The 15,662-nt window shown below is 51.4% G+C and overlaps 2 protein-coding genes and 1 pseudogene across 12 annotated transcripts in view; 2 read left to right on the top strand and 1 right to left on the bottom strand.

Moving 5' to 3' along the window:
• Positions 1 to 3,932, top strand: part of LOC149875527 (uncharacterized) — a 41,932-nt gene extending 38,000 nt beyond the window's left edge. For 9 of the 10 annotated variants that reach the window (XM_090030923.1, XM_090030920.1, XM_090030915.1 and 6 more), the window contains one exon: positions 711 to 1,881. In XM_090030923.1, coding sequence (XP_089887049.1) covers positions 711 to 1,864 — 1,154 coding nt within the window. In that variant the 3' untranslated portion in view covers positions 1,865 to 1,881. Of the gene's footprint in view, positions 1 to 710; positions 1,882 to 2,490; positions 2,621 to 3,196 lie in introns of those variants that run through there. The other variant, XM_090030924.1, reaches the window with a different exon arrangement.
• LOC149875521 (uncharacterized) overlaps positions 1 to 15,662 on the top strand; it is a 159,745-nt pseudogene that overhangs the window by 98,678 nt on the left and 45,405 nt on the right. The window lies entirely within an intron of this gene.
• LOC149875529 (uncharacterized) overlaps positions 4,077 to 15,662 on the bottom strand; it is a 433,980-nt gene continuing 422,394 nt past the window's right edge. Inside the window, exon 2 of the mRNA XM_090030944.1 lies at positions 4,077 to 5,026. Coding sequence (XP_089887070.1) covers positions 4,984 to 5,026 — 43 coding nt within the window. The 3' untranslated portion in view covers positions 4,077 to 4,983. The remainder of the gene's footprint in view (positions 5,027 to 15,662) is intronic.

Below are 15,662 nucleotides of genomic sequence, written 5' to 3' on the forward strand. Positions count from 1 at the left end.
GCTGATCGCTGCTCTCAATCCTCCACTCCCAGAACATTTCTTGGAGGGGTAATGCATGAAACACGATGGGTTTTGCTACCAAGCAGTGTAAGGCAGTGCTCCCCACACACTCCTGACTGGTGACAAGCTCTAGAAATGCACCCCGAGGCTGTTCACCCCTACACCTAGATGCGTCTTTGAGGACTGCCAGTGATCAAGGGCAAGCATTGCAGATGGGTCTGACCAAAGCAGTGGGGCTTCTGGAGCGTGTCAGCCCAGTCAGGTGGGGGGCTCAGCACCATCTCCCCCTAGAAGCACCAGCGCTGTGAGATACAGCAGCCCTTGGAGAGCCTCATTTTTCCTTTTAGCAGATCCTCCTGCTCTCATCCTCAGCCTGTTAAAACATGAACCTATTCAGGTACAGTCCAAACGCACATGTCCCACGTGTTTCTTGGAGCAAGGCCTGAGGAGATGGGGCCGAGAGCTGGGCCAGCAACCTTGAGAGTCTGCCTCTTAACTCCACCGAGTAGGGAAGATGAGACTGGCACAGGGACCTGGCACTGCCTTAGCCCCCGGCACTTGGGCCTTTGGCCAGAAGACCTAGTTTTCTTGAGGAAAGACAAGTGCCAAGACCTGTCCTGCTCTGAGGCCCATTCCAGCAGAAGGAATCCCAGTGCTTGCCCCTTGGCAGCAGGGCAGGAACTAATCTGGTGTTTCTTCCTCCCATGCAGGACATGCCTGGTTGCTGAGCAAAACTGAGGAGCAGGCTTCTGAGGAAGGGCCTGGAAAGCTGGAGCCACCATGGGCTTCCCTGGGGAGTATGGGTGAGGTGGCTTCCCTTAGCCCAGCGATGGACCAATGGCTAAAGGGTCTGGGGATGCCCCAAAAGCAGGAGACTGTAGCACTGAACACACTCCCATGTCTAGTTGGGCATGGGAGTGAAGAAGGGAAAGAAGCCATAAAAAGCCCAAGGTGCAGGGACGAACATGTCATGCTGAGACACCTGAAGAGGCAGAAAGCAAAGGTCCACTGGAGAGAGACACTGCATGCAGACCAAGGCAGTGTGGGGGACCTCAGTGGGAAGCAGGAGCTCACTACCAAGCCCAGGGGGAGAGGCCACCCCTGCCCTCAGTGCAGGAAACGTTTTAGCTGCCCCTCCCTCCTGGCTCTGCACAAGAGAAGGCATGCTGGGGAGAAGCCCCATGTATGCGCCACGTGTGGGAAGAGCTTCACCTGCCTCTCGACCCTGGCTGCTCACCACCAGATCCATTCTGCACAGCTCCCCCACCGCTTCACCAAAAGGGGGAAGAGCTTTGTGCACAGCTTGGAGCTGCTCAAAACCCAGGAAGTGCACAGGAAGAAGTGTCAGTACCGCTGTGTCACATGTGGTAAGACCTTCACCCATTTCTTCTCCTTGGCTCAGCACCGGCGCATGCACTTGGGGAGGAAGACGCACCGCTGCACCGAGTGCAGGAAGAACTTCATCAGCTGGCAAGGCCTGTCCCAGCACCGGTGCGTGCGGAGGAGGCAGCAGCCACACTGCTGCACGAAGTGTGGGAAGAACTTCAGGCAGCCCTCCAGCCTGGCCAGGCACAGGTGCATGCCCACAGGGGAGAAGCCACATCAGTGCTCTGTGTGTGGGAAGAGCTTCAGTAATGCCTCCAACCTGGCCGGCACCAGCGCATCCACACAGGGGAGAAGCCACATCAGTGCTCTGAGTGTGGGAAGAGCTTCAGTAATGCCCGCAACCTGGCCAGCACCAGCGCGTCCACACAGGGGAGAAGCCATATCAGTGCTCTGTGTGTGGGAAGAGCTTCACCCAGTCCTCCACCCTGGCCCAGCACCAGCGCACCCACACAGGGGAGAAGCCATATCAGTGCTCTGAGTGTGGGAAGAGCTTCACCCAATTCCTCCAACCTGGCCCAGCACCAGCGCATTCACACAGGGGAGAAGCCATATCAGTGCTCTGAGTGTGGGAAGAGCTTCACCCAGTTCCTCCAACCTGGCCATACACCAGCATTCCCACAGCAGGGGAGAAGCCATATCAGTGCTCTGAGTGTGGGAAGAGCTTCAGTTATTCCTCCACCTGGCCAGCACCAGCGCATCCACACAGGGGAGAAGCCATATCAGTGCTCTGAGTGTGGGAAGAGCTTCACCCAATCCTCCAGCCTGGCCGGCATCAGCGTGTCCACACAGGGGAGAAGCCATATCAGTGCTCTGAGTGTGGGAAGAGCTTCAGTTATTCCTCCAGTCTGGCCCAGCACCAGCGCATCCACACAGGGGAGAAGCCATATCAGTGCTCTGAGTGTGGGAAGAGCTTCAGTTGTGCCAGCCACCTGGCCGGCACCAGCACGTCCACACAGGGGAGAAGCCATATCAGTGCTCTGAGTGTGGGAAGAGCTTCACCCAATCCTCCCAGCCTGGCCAGCCATCAGCGTGTCCACACAGGGGAGAAGCCATATCAGTGCTCTGTGTGTGGGAAGAGCTTCAGTTTTCCACCAGGCTGGCCAGCACCAGCACGTCCACACAGGGGAGAAGCCATATCAGTGCTCTGAGTGTGGGAAGAGCTTCACCCGATCCTCCCACATGGCCAGCCATCAGCGTGTCCACACAGGGGAGAAGCCATATCAGTGCTCTGAGTGTGGGAAGAGCTTCAGTCGTTCCTCCAGCCTGGCCACCATCAGCGTGTCCACACAGGGGAGAAGCCATATCAGTGCTCTGAGTGTGGGAAGAGCTTCCACTGGCCTGGCCAAGCACCAGCGCATCACACACAGGGGAGAAGCCATATCAGTGCTCTGAGTGTGGGAAGAGCTTCAGGTTTTCCTCCAGGGCCAGCCATCAGCGTGTCCACACAGGGGAGAAGCCATATCAGTGCTCTGAGTGTGGGAAGAGCTTCCGTTATTCCTCCAACCTGGCCAGCACCAGCGCATTCCACACAGGGGAGAAGCCATATCAGTGCTCTGAGTGTGGGAAGAGCTTTACTCGCTCCTCTGCCTTGGTGAAGCACAGCATGTCCACACAGGGGAGAAGCCATAAAATGTTCTGAGTGCGGGAAGACTTTCAGCATCCTCTCCAGCTTGCCCCAGCACCAGCGCATTCACACAGGGGAGAAGCCACATCATTGCTCTTAGTGTGGGAAGAGCTTCACCTCCTCCTGCAGCCTGTGCTGAACACCAGTGCATCTGTACAGCGGAGAAGGTACATCGGTGCTCTGAGAATTGGAAAAACTTCACCCATCTCTCCCACCCATCCTGGAATCAGCCCATTCACACCCAGGAGCATCCCTAATTCTGCCAGCAGTGCAGGAAGGCCTTGGAGATGTCTGCGTGCTCAGCACCCACCAGTGGCTGCATTCAGACAAGCACCCTCATGCTGGAGGCCTGCGGAAGAGTTCCCCCAGGCTTTGTCTCTTGTAGGGTCCAGTGGGAGTCCAGAGCCCAGCTGCCGGCCCCCAAGGTATGGGGGATGGGGGCTCAGAGGAAACACCTCAGGCAGAGGGCAGCCCCGGTGTGGGGGAAGGAGATGAGGAGGAGATGATCTTTGCATCGGCCTTGGAGCCGGTGCATTCCCCATCACGCTCTAAGAGGACTCCCAGGGGAAGAAGTGCCTTCACGCTAGGGTGCCCTCCCCCAGACAGTGTTTTCCCTTCTTTGAGAACCAGAAACTGATAACCGTTCCTATAAGCACAGTGTTTCCCGATCTGTTCTTTAAGTAAACTGTCTGTGTGTCTGCGTGTGTCAGACCAGAGATTTACCTCCTGTTTGTTTCGCCAGGGTCGTATTTTTTTTCTCTCTCCGTCTTGAGTGTACATATGCCTGTAAACTGATAGAGTTCAAGAATTCTTTTGAAACAGGCAAGGGGGTGACCCCCCCGCTGTAGGGGATTCGCCCTGTGATCACGGTGCAGCCCTAAATAACGAAAGGCTGGCTCTGTCAGTTCTGATTCAACCACAACGCAAAGTTTGATTTCTTCCACACACCCCTGTGGTTGATCTCTGTGTCCTCTCCCGAGGTGTGCGATGGGAACAGACCCGAGCCCACAACCCTTTCTGGGGCAGATCTCCCTGTGCCTTCCCAGCCCCTTCCCTTTCTAAGTGATTCACCACAATCCAGAGGTTGCTGGTAGCCCTTGGGAGCAGGAGGTGGTCTGATCTACCCACCCTGCTGCTGCCCGACTGGCCGCTCCCACCCGCTTCTGCCCTCTTCCCACAGCAGGACCCAGGGCTGGGGGAGCCAGCACCACAGGGTGAGCAACCCTGGGCGAGTGACGCAGAACTGGCTGAATGGGTGCCCCGAGCCAGCCCCACCTCCCCTGTTCCTGCCCTCACCCACCACAGCCACCCGTCTGCAACACAGGGGAAACTTGGCAGCATGTATGCAACCGGTCTGACTGTGTACGATTAGCGTATGCCCCCCCGGGAAGGGGTGTTGGACCTGGGATGGATCTCGTGTTGCAGTAGGAGTCAGTGAGTGCGAGGTAGAATTTAAGATAAATGGTGCTTGGTTCCCTAATGGTTCCTGGATATCTAATACTCCCCTGCAGGTCAGTTTTCAGCCTATTCTTCACAATGGATGATGTCCCCACGCTGTAATACAGGTGGAGATACTGCGCTAGCTGGTCACTATTTAGTGTGTGGAGATAAGGCCGAGCTAAAGAAAGTTGCAGCATCTCTGGAAAAGATTGCTAATGCTACTGCTGATACTTTTGATAAAATAAATACAGAAATGAAGGAAATAAGGCAAAGGAGCTTGCAAAACCGACCTGCGTTAGATTATAGACTAGCCAGCAGAGGAGGAGTCTGTGCTTTAATAGGTAAAGAATGCTGTACTTCTCTTCCTGATAATTCAGAAGACATCCAGGATTTAAAGAAACGTATTCGAAAAGCAGCAGCTAAATTGCATGAGTCAGATAGCTGGAGTGTGAGTTCTTGGTTTAGCTCTGTTTTCAGTTCCAGGCTCCACCGTCAGTCGTAGGTTGGTGATCTTGTTTGGTGCTTTTATTGGACTATGCCTGGTGTTCATGATCATTCAGTGTTGCTTCAACTGTGCTGTGAGGCAAATGAGGAATAGCCCATCAACCAGAAACAAAGTATATAATGCCGCTCTCCCCACTGCCCCCCGGGGCTGTCCTCCTGATGCTTAAAGCGGTTCGTTTCTCTGGAGGCCAATAAAATCACAGACACACACTGTGTGTATTTACAAATAGGGTCAGAGCAGAGTCAAAAACTCAGATTACTCTGAAATAGCCTTTTTCCTCCTGGGCACGTGTGCAGAAACAGGAACTCTTACAGCTCACTTCCGTTTCATACAAGCATACATGTGGTTACATCACTACATACATCGCATGTATATTATAATGAACTACTTAAGTATGCAGGGCGGAGAGGTAAATATGCATCAGCTAATTAAGCATGCTCAGAGAGTACTATAGGTCACCAAGAGTTTAAGCCCCCCCCTTTCAAGGACACAGTCAGTTGAATTCCAGCTTCTGTAATCTGCATGAGAAAGGCTAGGGAGAAGCTGGGGGAGAGTCTGCGATTTAGTATAAGAAGAGCTGTGGCAAGGCTGGGCAAGGAAAAAAGTCCTTGACAGTGTTTCTGTCTTATCGGGTGCAAGATGCAAGCTGTGCATTTCTAACAATATTCCATTTCTAACACTCCTGCCGCGGCCGCGCGCGAAGGGCCCCGTCCCACTCCCCTGCCGCCGGCGAGGGCCGAGCCGCTGTTTCCCGCGCGTCCCTCGGTGCAGCGCTCCACGAGTCTTCTCTCTTGAATGTGCCTGCGACTCCTTCCGCCTCTGCTGCCGTTTCTGGCCTCTGGGATGGAAGCGTTGATTCCCGAGCTTCCCCGCAGTCCTTACCTGACCTGGTGATCCGCGTTCACTACAGACCATGCCGCGCTCTCTCCCCTCACAACGCTGGCGTTGCCGGCGAAGGTTCCTGCTTGCGCAGATGTTCCTGGGCCTGTCCGCTCTTACCCCACGAAGCAAAGGAGTCGGAAACCTGCCCCTGCTCCAGGAAGTCGCCTAGGCCCGTGCTTACGTTCCTCTCATTTCGGTGGGGTTTGCTCTTGCTTGAAACTACGCGTGTGCTTTCCTCTCCGCTGGGCAGGGGTGCTTCCCGAGGGGATCTGTGACAACGCTGCTGCCTCCAAAAGTAGCTCAGGATTAACTCTCTTTTAACTCTTTTGGGATGAGGGCCAGGCCTCGAATCCCGTTGGTAATCTTCATACTGCGTGCTTCTTTTTGCTGGTGAAAGGTGAGTGAATTCTGTACCTAACCTTCGAGTTAGATTGTGTTCATACTTGGGTTAAGAATATCCCCAATGCATCGTAAGTAACTGAGAAACGGCGAATCTCACTGATCCAGCATTTGTGGATGTTTTCTTGTTCTTGGCTCAGTAGTACAGACAAAAACCAAGTGCGCCGGGCAGACTTGTATACCCTTTCCACACCTTCCTGCTCTCAGACCTCGCCGTCAGGATTGCTGCCATGCTGTTCAGCCCAAATCTCCCTATTGATGCCAATAATTTATTACATTTCTAAGAATTGCATTTATGCGGTGTACACTGAAAAGGTTCAAATGAGCACTCGTCATGTAGAAAGTTCATGTGAATTAGACTACCGGTTCCTTTTTAATGAAAAGGCAGTACTGAAAATGTACCGGTCTCATATATGTACTCTAATTAGAGTTATGCATATTTTCTAACATCAGTAAATCCCTAATTAGATCCAGCACGATCCATTTTTCAATAAAAAGATGAAAAGCAGGATTCATTGTTATAAAACAGGCAGATTTCATCCTCTGTCTCACTGACTTCAAACACCCACGACACCTGCCGCTAGATTATCTCTATCCTCCACTCTGACCGCTTCTGCTTAATTACTTCCCCTTGCATTGTTCTTTCACCTTTGCAAAGATTTGGGATAACAAATGCATTTTTGTACCATAAAAAAATCAAATGGTTTTAATGCATTTAATTAAAGCTTAAATGTCTCTCCATCCTGGATTCCATCAGAAAAAAAGAAAAAAACCCAAAGCTAAACCCATGTGAAACAGTTAATTAGATTTTAATTTGAATGCCATGGTGTAACCAGGAACTCACTTGCACGTTCAAGTGATGAAAAGGTCTTCCCTGTGGGCAGGGTCACTCAGTGCTAGATGCAAGAATTAAACAACAAAACTTTTGGCATCTGGACTGACTTAAGGCGATTGTGCCTCTTCTGAACAAACTGCTGCATCACCTACAGTCCCCAAGGACGGTAACAGCATTGTTTTCTTGCCTTCAATTAGAAGAGTCGTCTATAAACTCAATTACTTTAATGAGACGTTGGAATCTCAGCGGCATTGCAGACTTCACGGTCACTGTAAATTGCAGCGGGTGCCTTGACGGGGGAGACGATGAAAGCAAGACACTTGTGTAATACGATGAAGCTTTATCCTCACCCATTATTTCCATCCCATTGTTTGCACTAAACTCCGTCCTGCTCCCGTTGAAATCAGCTGGAATTTTTTTCACTGATTTCGCTGGTGGTTGCTCCACCCAGCGGTGTCGTTTCATTTTTCCTCCCAAGAAATGGTTAGGCTGTATTTAAGGAACCATCCAAGCACTCATAGATTCAGTTAATCAAAAGCTCACGTGCTAAGGCCTCTAATGGTAAAGGGTATCTTGAGGATGATGTGGAGGGATGGACTATTTTTCTCCTTCCGTGAAAGCATCTTGGGCTTAGAGGAAAGTGTGCTGCAGTCACCACTGGTCAAAAAGCTCCACGGCCGTGAGGACAGAAACCTGACTCCTGGCATATGCAGTTTTGGCTCGAGATGGGTTATAGGACAGCTGTTAGTGGCGTGACTGAAGGGTATGGGTGTGCAGGTGCCAGATGAGCTCCATTCAGGTCCATTCCCATAAAATCTGCCATGTTACACAGTGCAGACTGAAATTGTGGAAGAAGGTCGAGAAGCTGGGAAAACGGAGCTGTTTTCCGGTAGTCTGCCTTGCCTTCTAAAGAGCTTGGATAAAGGCAAATAGAAATATTGCCATGCTCGGAAAATGTGCCTTTGATTGATGCACAGTGTAATATGCCATGAAACTCCGTGCGAAGACATGAGGTTGTTTCAGATTTAAGGGCTAAACTGTGATTAGAAGCTGCCCCCAGAAACGTCTGTTCACTGGCAAGGTCCTGCTTTGTCCAGGATTGGCCTCGTCTCAGGACACCTTAGAGAGACGTGGCTGTTAAATTGTCTTCTGACTAAGACTGTTCTAGGTAGTCTAACTGAATCAGGCACTGCACATGTTCCGGGTGGTGGTGAACTGCACCTCTCCCACTTTTTGAGTTTCTTTGGCTCTCTCTGGTTGTCTCTTGGCCCTTTGCTATCTCCAAGTGCAAGTCTCCATTCCTGAACTGCGACTCAAGCAACTGCCCCATGTCTAGCAAACAATTAGGCTTGTCCGCTGCATTTCAAGGACCATCCTTTCTGAGGAGTGACCAAGGCAGACTTTTCTTTTGATCCTCCCCAGGCCTGTGTCTGGGAGCAGCTCACGCACCTCCACCTTTATGCTCCAGGGAGAATATCCTTGTCAACTCCGTAGTGTTGGAAGTTTCTCCAAATGATAGAGTCACAGACTCAATGAGTCAGGAGGGACCCAAGACAGATCATCGTCTCTGATCCCTGCCATGGGCAGGAAGAAGCACTGGGGGTGGAGGGGTCATGAGACCCCAGCCAGGTGCCTGTCTAGTCTCCTCTTGAAGATCCCCGGGGAAGGGGAGAGCACCACCTCTCTGGGGGCGTGTTCCAGGCTCTGGCCACCCTTACCGTGAAGTCGTTCTTCCTAATATCCAACCTCAACCTCTCCTCCCTCAGCTTGTGGCCACTGTTCCTGGTGACTGCAAGGGGGCCCTGGGGAACAGACTTTCCCCGAGTCCCTGCTGCTGGCCCCTGAGAAGGCTGTAGCAGCCACAAGATCCCCCTCAGTTTCCTCTTGCGGAGACCAAAGAGATTCGGGTCCCTCAGCCTCTCCTCATAGGGCTGGCCAGGGAGGCCCACGACCATACGAGTGGCCTCGTGTGTACCCTCTCCAGGTTCCCCACGTCCCCCCGAAGTGCGGTGCCCAGGACTGGACACAGGACTCCAGCTGCGGCCTGACCGGCGCCACGTAGAGGGGGAGCAAGACCTCTCTGGACCTGGTAGTGATGCCGGTGTTGATGCAGGACAGAGTGCGGTCGTCTCTGCCTATTGCTTCGTCGCGTTGGCGACTCATATTCATCCTGGAGTCAATCCTGACTCCAAGATCCCTCTCTGCCTCTGTGCTGCCGAGGGGGGCAGCCCCGAACCTATAACCATAATGCTGGTTCCCTCTCCCCAGGTGCAGCACTTGATCATTTTTTCAAAGACCTTCCCCAGGACAGAAGTGAGGCTGACTGGCCTGTAGTTGCCAGGCTCTTCCTTCCTCCCCTTCCTGAAAAGAGGGACCACACTGGCCCTTTTCCAGTCCTCAGGGACTTGGCCCCAGCACCAGGAGTCCTCGAACAGCCGTGCCAATGGCTCTGCAATGACACCAGCCAATTCCCTCAGCACCCGCGGATGAAGGTCATCCAGGCCCGCTGACTTGGACACATGTAAGCCCTCCAGGTAACCCTTAACTAGGTCTGAACTAACAGTTGGGGGACTCGTATCCTTCCCGGGCCTCTCTACGCTGTCACCCGAGAGCGCCCCATTGTCAGCGGACAGGGACACGGAGGCAAAGAATGTGTTGCAGAGTTCAGCCTTCTCTCGCGCATCCGTAACCACTGCCCTGCCCTGCCCTGTAAGGGTCCAATGTTACCCCGAGACTTCTTCTTGCTACCTATATACTTGAAGAAAGACTTTTTCTTATCCTTGATCCCAGAAGCTAATCTAAGCTCCAGTGCGGCTTTAGCCTTCCTCACCAAATCCCTACAAGCTCGGGTCAGGGAGGTGTACTCCTCCTCTGTCCCTGCCCCCTGCTTCCACTGCCAGAATGCTTTTTAATTTGCCCTCAGGCCAGCCTAGATATCCACGCTCCGCCATGAAGGTGTCTTGGACCCTTACCTGCCTTCCTGAGCAAAGGAATTGCATCCTGCTGCACTCCAAGGATAACCACCTTGAGGAAGGACCACCTTTCCTGGACCCCCAGACTAGCTACCCCCTGGGCTCCGAGTGCCTCCCTGATTACTGCCCTGAGCACATCGAAGTTGTCTTTCCTAAAGTCAAGCATTTGCACTGTGCTAGTTAACCTCCCCACCTTTCTCTGAATAGCAAACTGGATCATTTCATGATCACTGATGGTGGGCTTTTACTTGCTGAGGTCAAAGCAGCTTCATTGGTTGGCTGGGAACCTAGCCAGTCATCTAAGTTAACAGACCTGACCTGGTCTCTTCCTTAAACAGAGGTCATTAGAGAGGGTCTCCTTCCTGCAGGCTCTGCCACCCAGGATTGCAATAGAGATATCACAGAGGAGTTGGCCCATGAAGGAGCTCCAAAGGTCATCTGAGATCCTCATGCAGGATCATTCCTGTCCAAACAATCCTATACAAATCCATTGTCTGACCTCTTAGTAAAACTACCATCAACTCTGACGCAACATGATACATCAAACCCAAACCTTCCATGGATAAAGCAGAGGGGCCACAGCAGGCAACAGCTTACTTCTTAAAAGGCTATTAATATATGGTCAAGAGATCCCAGGAAAAAGGCCGTGGCCCCTGCTACAGAGGAAAGCTGAAAAAGGTCTGAGTGATGGATTCAGATATAGAATTAACAGTATCCTCATATTTATCATAAGCATATAGAACAGTAGTATAATATGCAATATGACCTAAGGAAGGGTAATTCCAATCTGAAAATGTGCTCATATCCCTTCCAACTGTATTGCTGGCCTAATAACGGAGATCACCCATAAAAATACTGCCTCTCAAATTTGCAAAGTAAGATTTTTCCATTGTCTTCAAGGGCAATATTTAATTCAAGAGAAAAAATAATCCTATCTCACTTTTGACAAATGAAGAAAGTGTTATAAATGCAGAGCTACAATCTAAATTTACCTCCCATCTATAATGGGACATGATGGAAGAAAGAGCTCCTGCTAAACCTGCTCTAGGGAGAATGAAGAAAAAATAGAAAAAGGGTCTTTATTTGAAAATAAAAAGTAACAAATGGGACAAACTTTCCAGTGGTGGAAAAATGAGGAGCATATGTTGGATACGGTCAAGAGTAGTGGTTCTCAACCTGTGACCTTTGGCTCATGTGAAATACTGCATTACTGCCAGATAACAGATACAAAACATTTTTAAATGCATACACAGGGAGTAAGCTGCATAGGTACAGTCTGTGGCGGGCCAGTAGGGGGCGCTCCTGCGTTGAGCCGCCCACCTCCCTGCGCCCAACCACCTGCCAGGCTCCGAGCGCCTTTCTGGGGCGCCTTATGCTTGGCCGACCCCTCTCCCGGAGCACACTCGCTAGCCTGGCGGTAATGTGCTGCCACCACCCCGAGAAGGGACTGTCTCGGCCCCGTGTCCTCAGGGAAACACAGGCCTAATAGTCCGACGGGTACTCGACCCGGTATAGGCACTTGGGGCACTTCCCCAAGTCAGGGGGCAAAAAGGAAAGTCTCCCTTAGTCCGCAGACCTAAGGGGTCTCTTAGGCGTAATTTAGACCCACCCCTCAATAAGTCTCCCACACCGGTCACAAAGGAGAACTTTATTGATTACAGGGGGTAGGGTAAACTAGGGTACAGGGTTGAGCAATATCTTAGAAATCCTAGAGAGCAAACAGAGTGGCTGAGGTAGCCTTTTGATCACGCATCTGTGTTACTGCCAGCTAGATATCTAATCCGATTGAGTCGCTTACTCACAAGCATCTTCCAGAGCTCTCCAGTTTCCCCTCTGGAGTCTGGGGGTGAGAGAGAGCTAGGTCTCGATGGCAAGGCCCCTCTGTCTCCCCTGCTTGGCTGCTGCTTCACCTCCTGGCCGAAGAGAGCGAGCATCCTTCCCCCTCTGAACCTATATAGCCCCTGTGACCTCATTCACCTGGTCCAGTGGAGGTCATCCCCAGTTGGCTGTCAGCCAACCAATTTGAAATACATCACCTGTTACCAGGCAGATTCCAGCTCCCCAGGTAGAAACCCCCCACCCAGGTAATTGATGCAAGTCACGTAGGCAGAGGGAGCAGGTTTCCCCCCTCCCTCAGGGATGCAGCCAGCTCAGGTTACCTAAAGAGACAGGCTGAGGTGTGACTCCTCTGTGCTGGCCCATCTAATCACAGAGTCACAGGGCAGAGATTTTGGGGAGAAACAAGGTGGCTTTCTGCCACACAGTCCATATAACACATTGAGAACTGCACGTGTGGCCCACTATGGCAAACAGGTTGAGAACCACTGGTCAAGGGTAAGGATGATGGATCCATTGGATGATAGATCCATTAATAGCTATTAAAGAGAAGTGAGGGTATGACAGGGGACAGATCACACTATGTATACCTGTTTCAGTGCTTTCTCTCTAAAGCAGGGGTAGGCAACCCCCAGCACAAGTGCCAGAGCATGGCATGCAAAGGCATTTTGCTTGGCACATGTCTTGGGGTGGACAGTGCGGAAGGGGCCAGAGCTGCACTGCCACAAGGATGGGGCCCCTCTCAGCTTTCTCGAAGTTTGCCCCCAGCACGCCAACATCTTCCAAGTTGAGGTTGCAGGTGTTTTGGGCACTTTGCCCAAAACACTTGCCAACCCCTGCTCTAAAACATCTCCTAGTGCCACTGTTGGAGGCAGGGTACTGGGTTACATGGACCACTGGTCTGACCCAGTACAACACTTCTCATTTTTTTATGAGGATGGGGAGCCCAAGGAGGGAGGAAAAGAGAATGGTGATGTGCTGAGTTTGTGAGGCATGGAAATTACACCAGATGTTGAACCTTTGAGCTAATAGAGATGTCAAAGGGGCAAGACTTAGATATAGCTTGGAACAGGTGGAGCAAGAGAGAGGGCTGAGGCACAGCAGATGCCCAGATTTCAAGTCTAAATGAGGGGGAGGGGGGATTCATCTGGTTGGAAAGACCTCAAGGGTTATCTAGTCCAGACCCAGACCTCAACGGTTATCTAGTGCCTTGCCTCTATGCAGGATGCATCCTCCTGAAGCATCTCAAACACTTGCCGGCCTCCTCTTGAAACCTTCAGTGAAGGAGAGGCGACAACTTTCCTGAGCAATTTGTTCCAATGTCCTACTGTTTTGAAAGCAAGGAATTTTCTCCTGAGATTTAATCTAAATCTGTTTTGCTGATCATAGTTGTTCCCCTCTATCTTTGTGGGATCCTTGTAGGTGTTTGAAAACTATCATGCCATTCACCCCCAACCCTGTTGCTAGTATCCATTTCTCCAAACAAAGCGCACCACGCTCTCTCAGCCTTTCCGCATACAGATTGTACTCTACCCCATCTTTCATCTTAGGATCATAGAAAATGAGGGTGGGAGGGACCTCAGGAGGTCACATCTAATCCAGCCCCCTGCTCAGAGCAGGACCAGCCCCAACTCCATCATCCCAGCCAAGGCTTTGTCCAGCTGGGGCTTAAAAAATTCCAAGGAGGGAGATGCCACCACCTCTCTGGGGAGCCTTTCCTAGTGGGAAAGCCTCCTTGTGAGAACATTTTTCCCACTATCTAACCTAAACTTCCCTTGCTGCAACTTGAGACCTCTTGGCCTCATGTCTCTGGATCCTTCCTAAAAGACAGAGGCCAGGACGGTACACAGTGCTCCAGACACGATCTAACCAGGCCTGGGTATACTGTTCAATAACCTTCCATGTCATACATGCAGTGCTGTCAGTGCCTTTAATACATCCCCAAATGCATTTCCTTTTTAGTGACTCTATCACATTTGCTGGCTCAGGTTGAGATTATGATCCACTTAAACCTTTGAATCCTATAACACTGCTGCCTGGGCAATTTTCTCACATCTTGTATTGGGCCGTGGTGCTATCTGTGTTAACAGACAACATCGAAGAAGATAAGGCTTGGACCAGATAGGTGAATGCATATTCCATAGCTTTTTTCTGTATTATCTGTGGACATCTTCCAAGGCTTGAGGTCATCAATGAATTTGACCAAGGATAATAATTCTAACTGGAGATGCCGACAGAGGCCCAAGCCCTAGTTGTCTTTTTGCAGTTCAGTCTCTCCCCTACCTACAGAGTGTAATTGGCATCCAAACTTGCACATCCTTGGCATTTTCAATCTTATCTCAATTACTTGCTGGCACAAATTGTCTGAGGTCAGACCTTTCAGTTGATATGAAATATATATTTAAGAAAGCATTGATTCCAGTGCCTTCAATTTCATAGTTTCTAGGGTCGGAAGGGACCTGAGTAGATCATCTAGTCCGACCCCTGCCATGGCAGGAAACAATACTGGGGTCAAACAACCCCAGCAAAATGTTCATCTAACCTCCTCTTAAAAACCCCCAGGGTAGGAGCCAGCACCCCTTCTCTTGGAAGTTGGTTCTAGACTCTAGCCACCCTGACCGTGAAGTCGCGCTTCCTGATATCTAACCTAAACCTGCCCTCTGCCAGCTTCCTGGTCACTCCTGGCAGTGCTCGAGGGAACAGGGACTCCCCCAATGCCCGCTGATCCCCCCTGACTAGTTTATAACAGGCCACTAGATCCCCCTCAGCCTTCTCTTGTGGAGGCTGAACAGGTTCAGGTCCCGTTGCCTCTCCTCATAGGGCCTGCCCTGCTGTCCCCTGACCATGCAAGTGGCCTCCTCTGGACCCTCTTGATGCTGACCACATCCCTCTTGAAGTGCGGCGCCCAGAACTGGATGCAGTACTCCAGCTGCGGCCTGACCAGTGCCGCATAGATGGGGAGGATCACTTCCCTGGCCCTGCTCAAGATGCATCTGTGGATGCACGACAAGGTGCGGTTGGCCTTCCTGACTGCCTCCTCACACTGCCGGCCCATGTTCATCTTGGAGTCAATTATGACTCCAAGATCCTTTTCCGCCTCCGTGCTAACAAGAGGGGAGTTCCCCAACCTGTAGGTATGGTGCCGGTTGTTCCTCCCCAGGTACATCACCTTGCACTTGTCTGTGTTGAATCCCATCCTGTTCACATCCGCCCACTCTTGTAGCCTGTCTAGGTCTGACTGAAGCCTGATGCTACCTTCTAGTGTGCCCACATCTTAGTGTCATCAGCAAATTTGAACAGGTGCTTTTTACCCCCTCGTCCAAATCGCTGATGAAGACATTGAACAGTGCGGGCCCGAGGACTGAGCCCTGGGGGACCCCCCTGCCCACGTCCCTCCAGGTTGAGAAGGACCCATCCACCACCACCCTCTGGGTGTGGCCCTCCAGCCAGTTGGTGACCCAATTGACTGTGTGTGCGTCAACACCATGCAAAAGTTGCTGCACATTCATCTCATCACCTAGCGCTGACAATGCTACTTTTCTGTGAAAGGGAATGGCCTAGGATTTCCACCTTGCAACTCTCTTCACATCAGAGCTGCAAGGTAGATGTGGGTGTGCTTCAGTTAACTGGTGCATTTAATGTCTGTTTAAATCCATCAGCATCTCTATTCCTTTATTACGGTTACCAGATAATATCTGAAAGCTAAAGCTACTGCATAGCATCTGCAAAGATTAGAAAAATATTGATGAATACAGTGCTTGGGAGAGGGGCTAAATTAACAGC

This window comes from Crocodylus siamensis, chromosome 1 (assembly GCF_052110815.1).
Source record: "Crocodylus siamensis isolate JL-2025a chromosome 1, ASM5211081v1, whole genome shotgun sequence".
NCBI lineage: Eukaryota > Metazoa > Chordata > Crocodylia > Crocodylidae > Crocodylus > Crocodylus siamensis.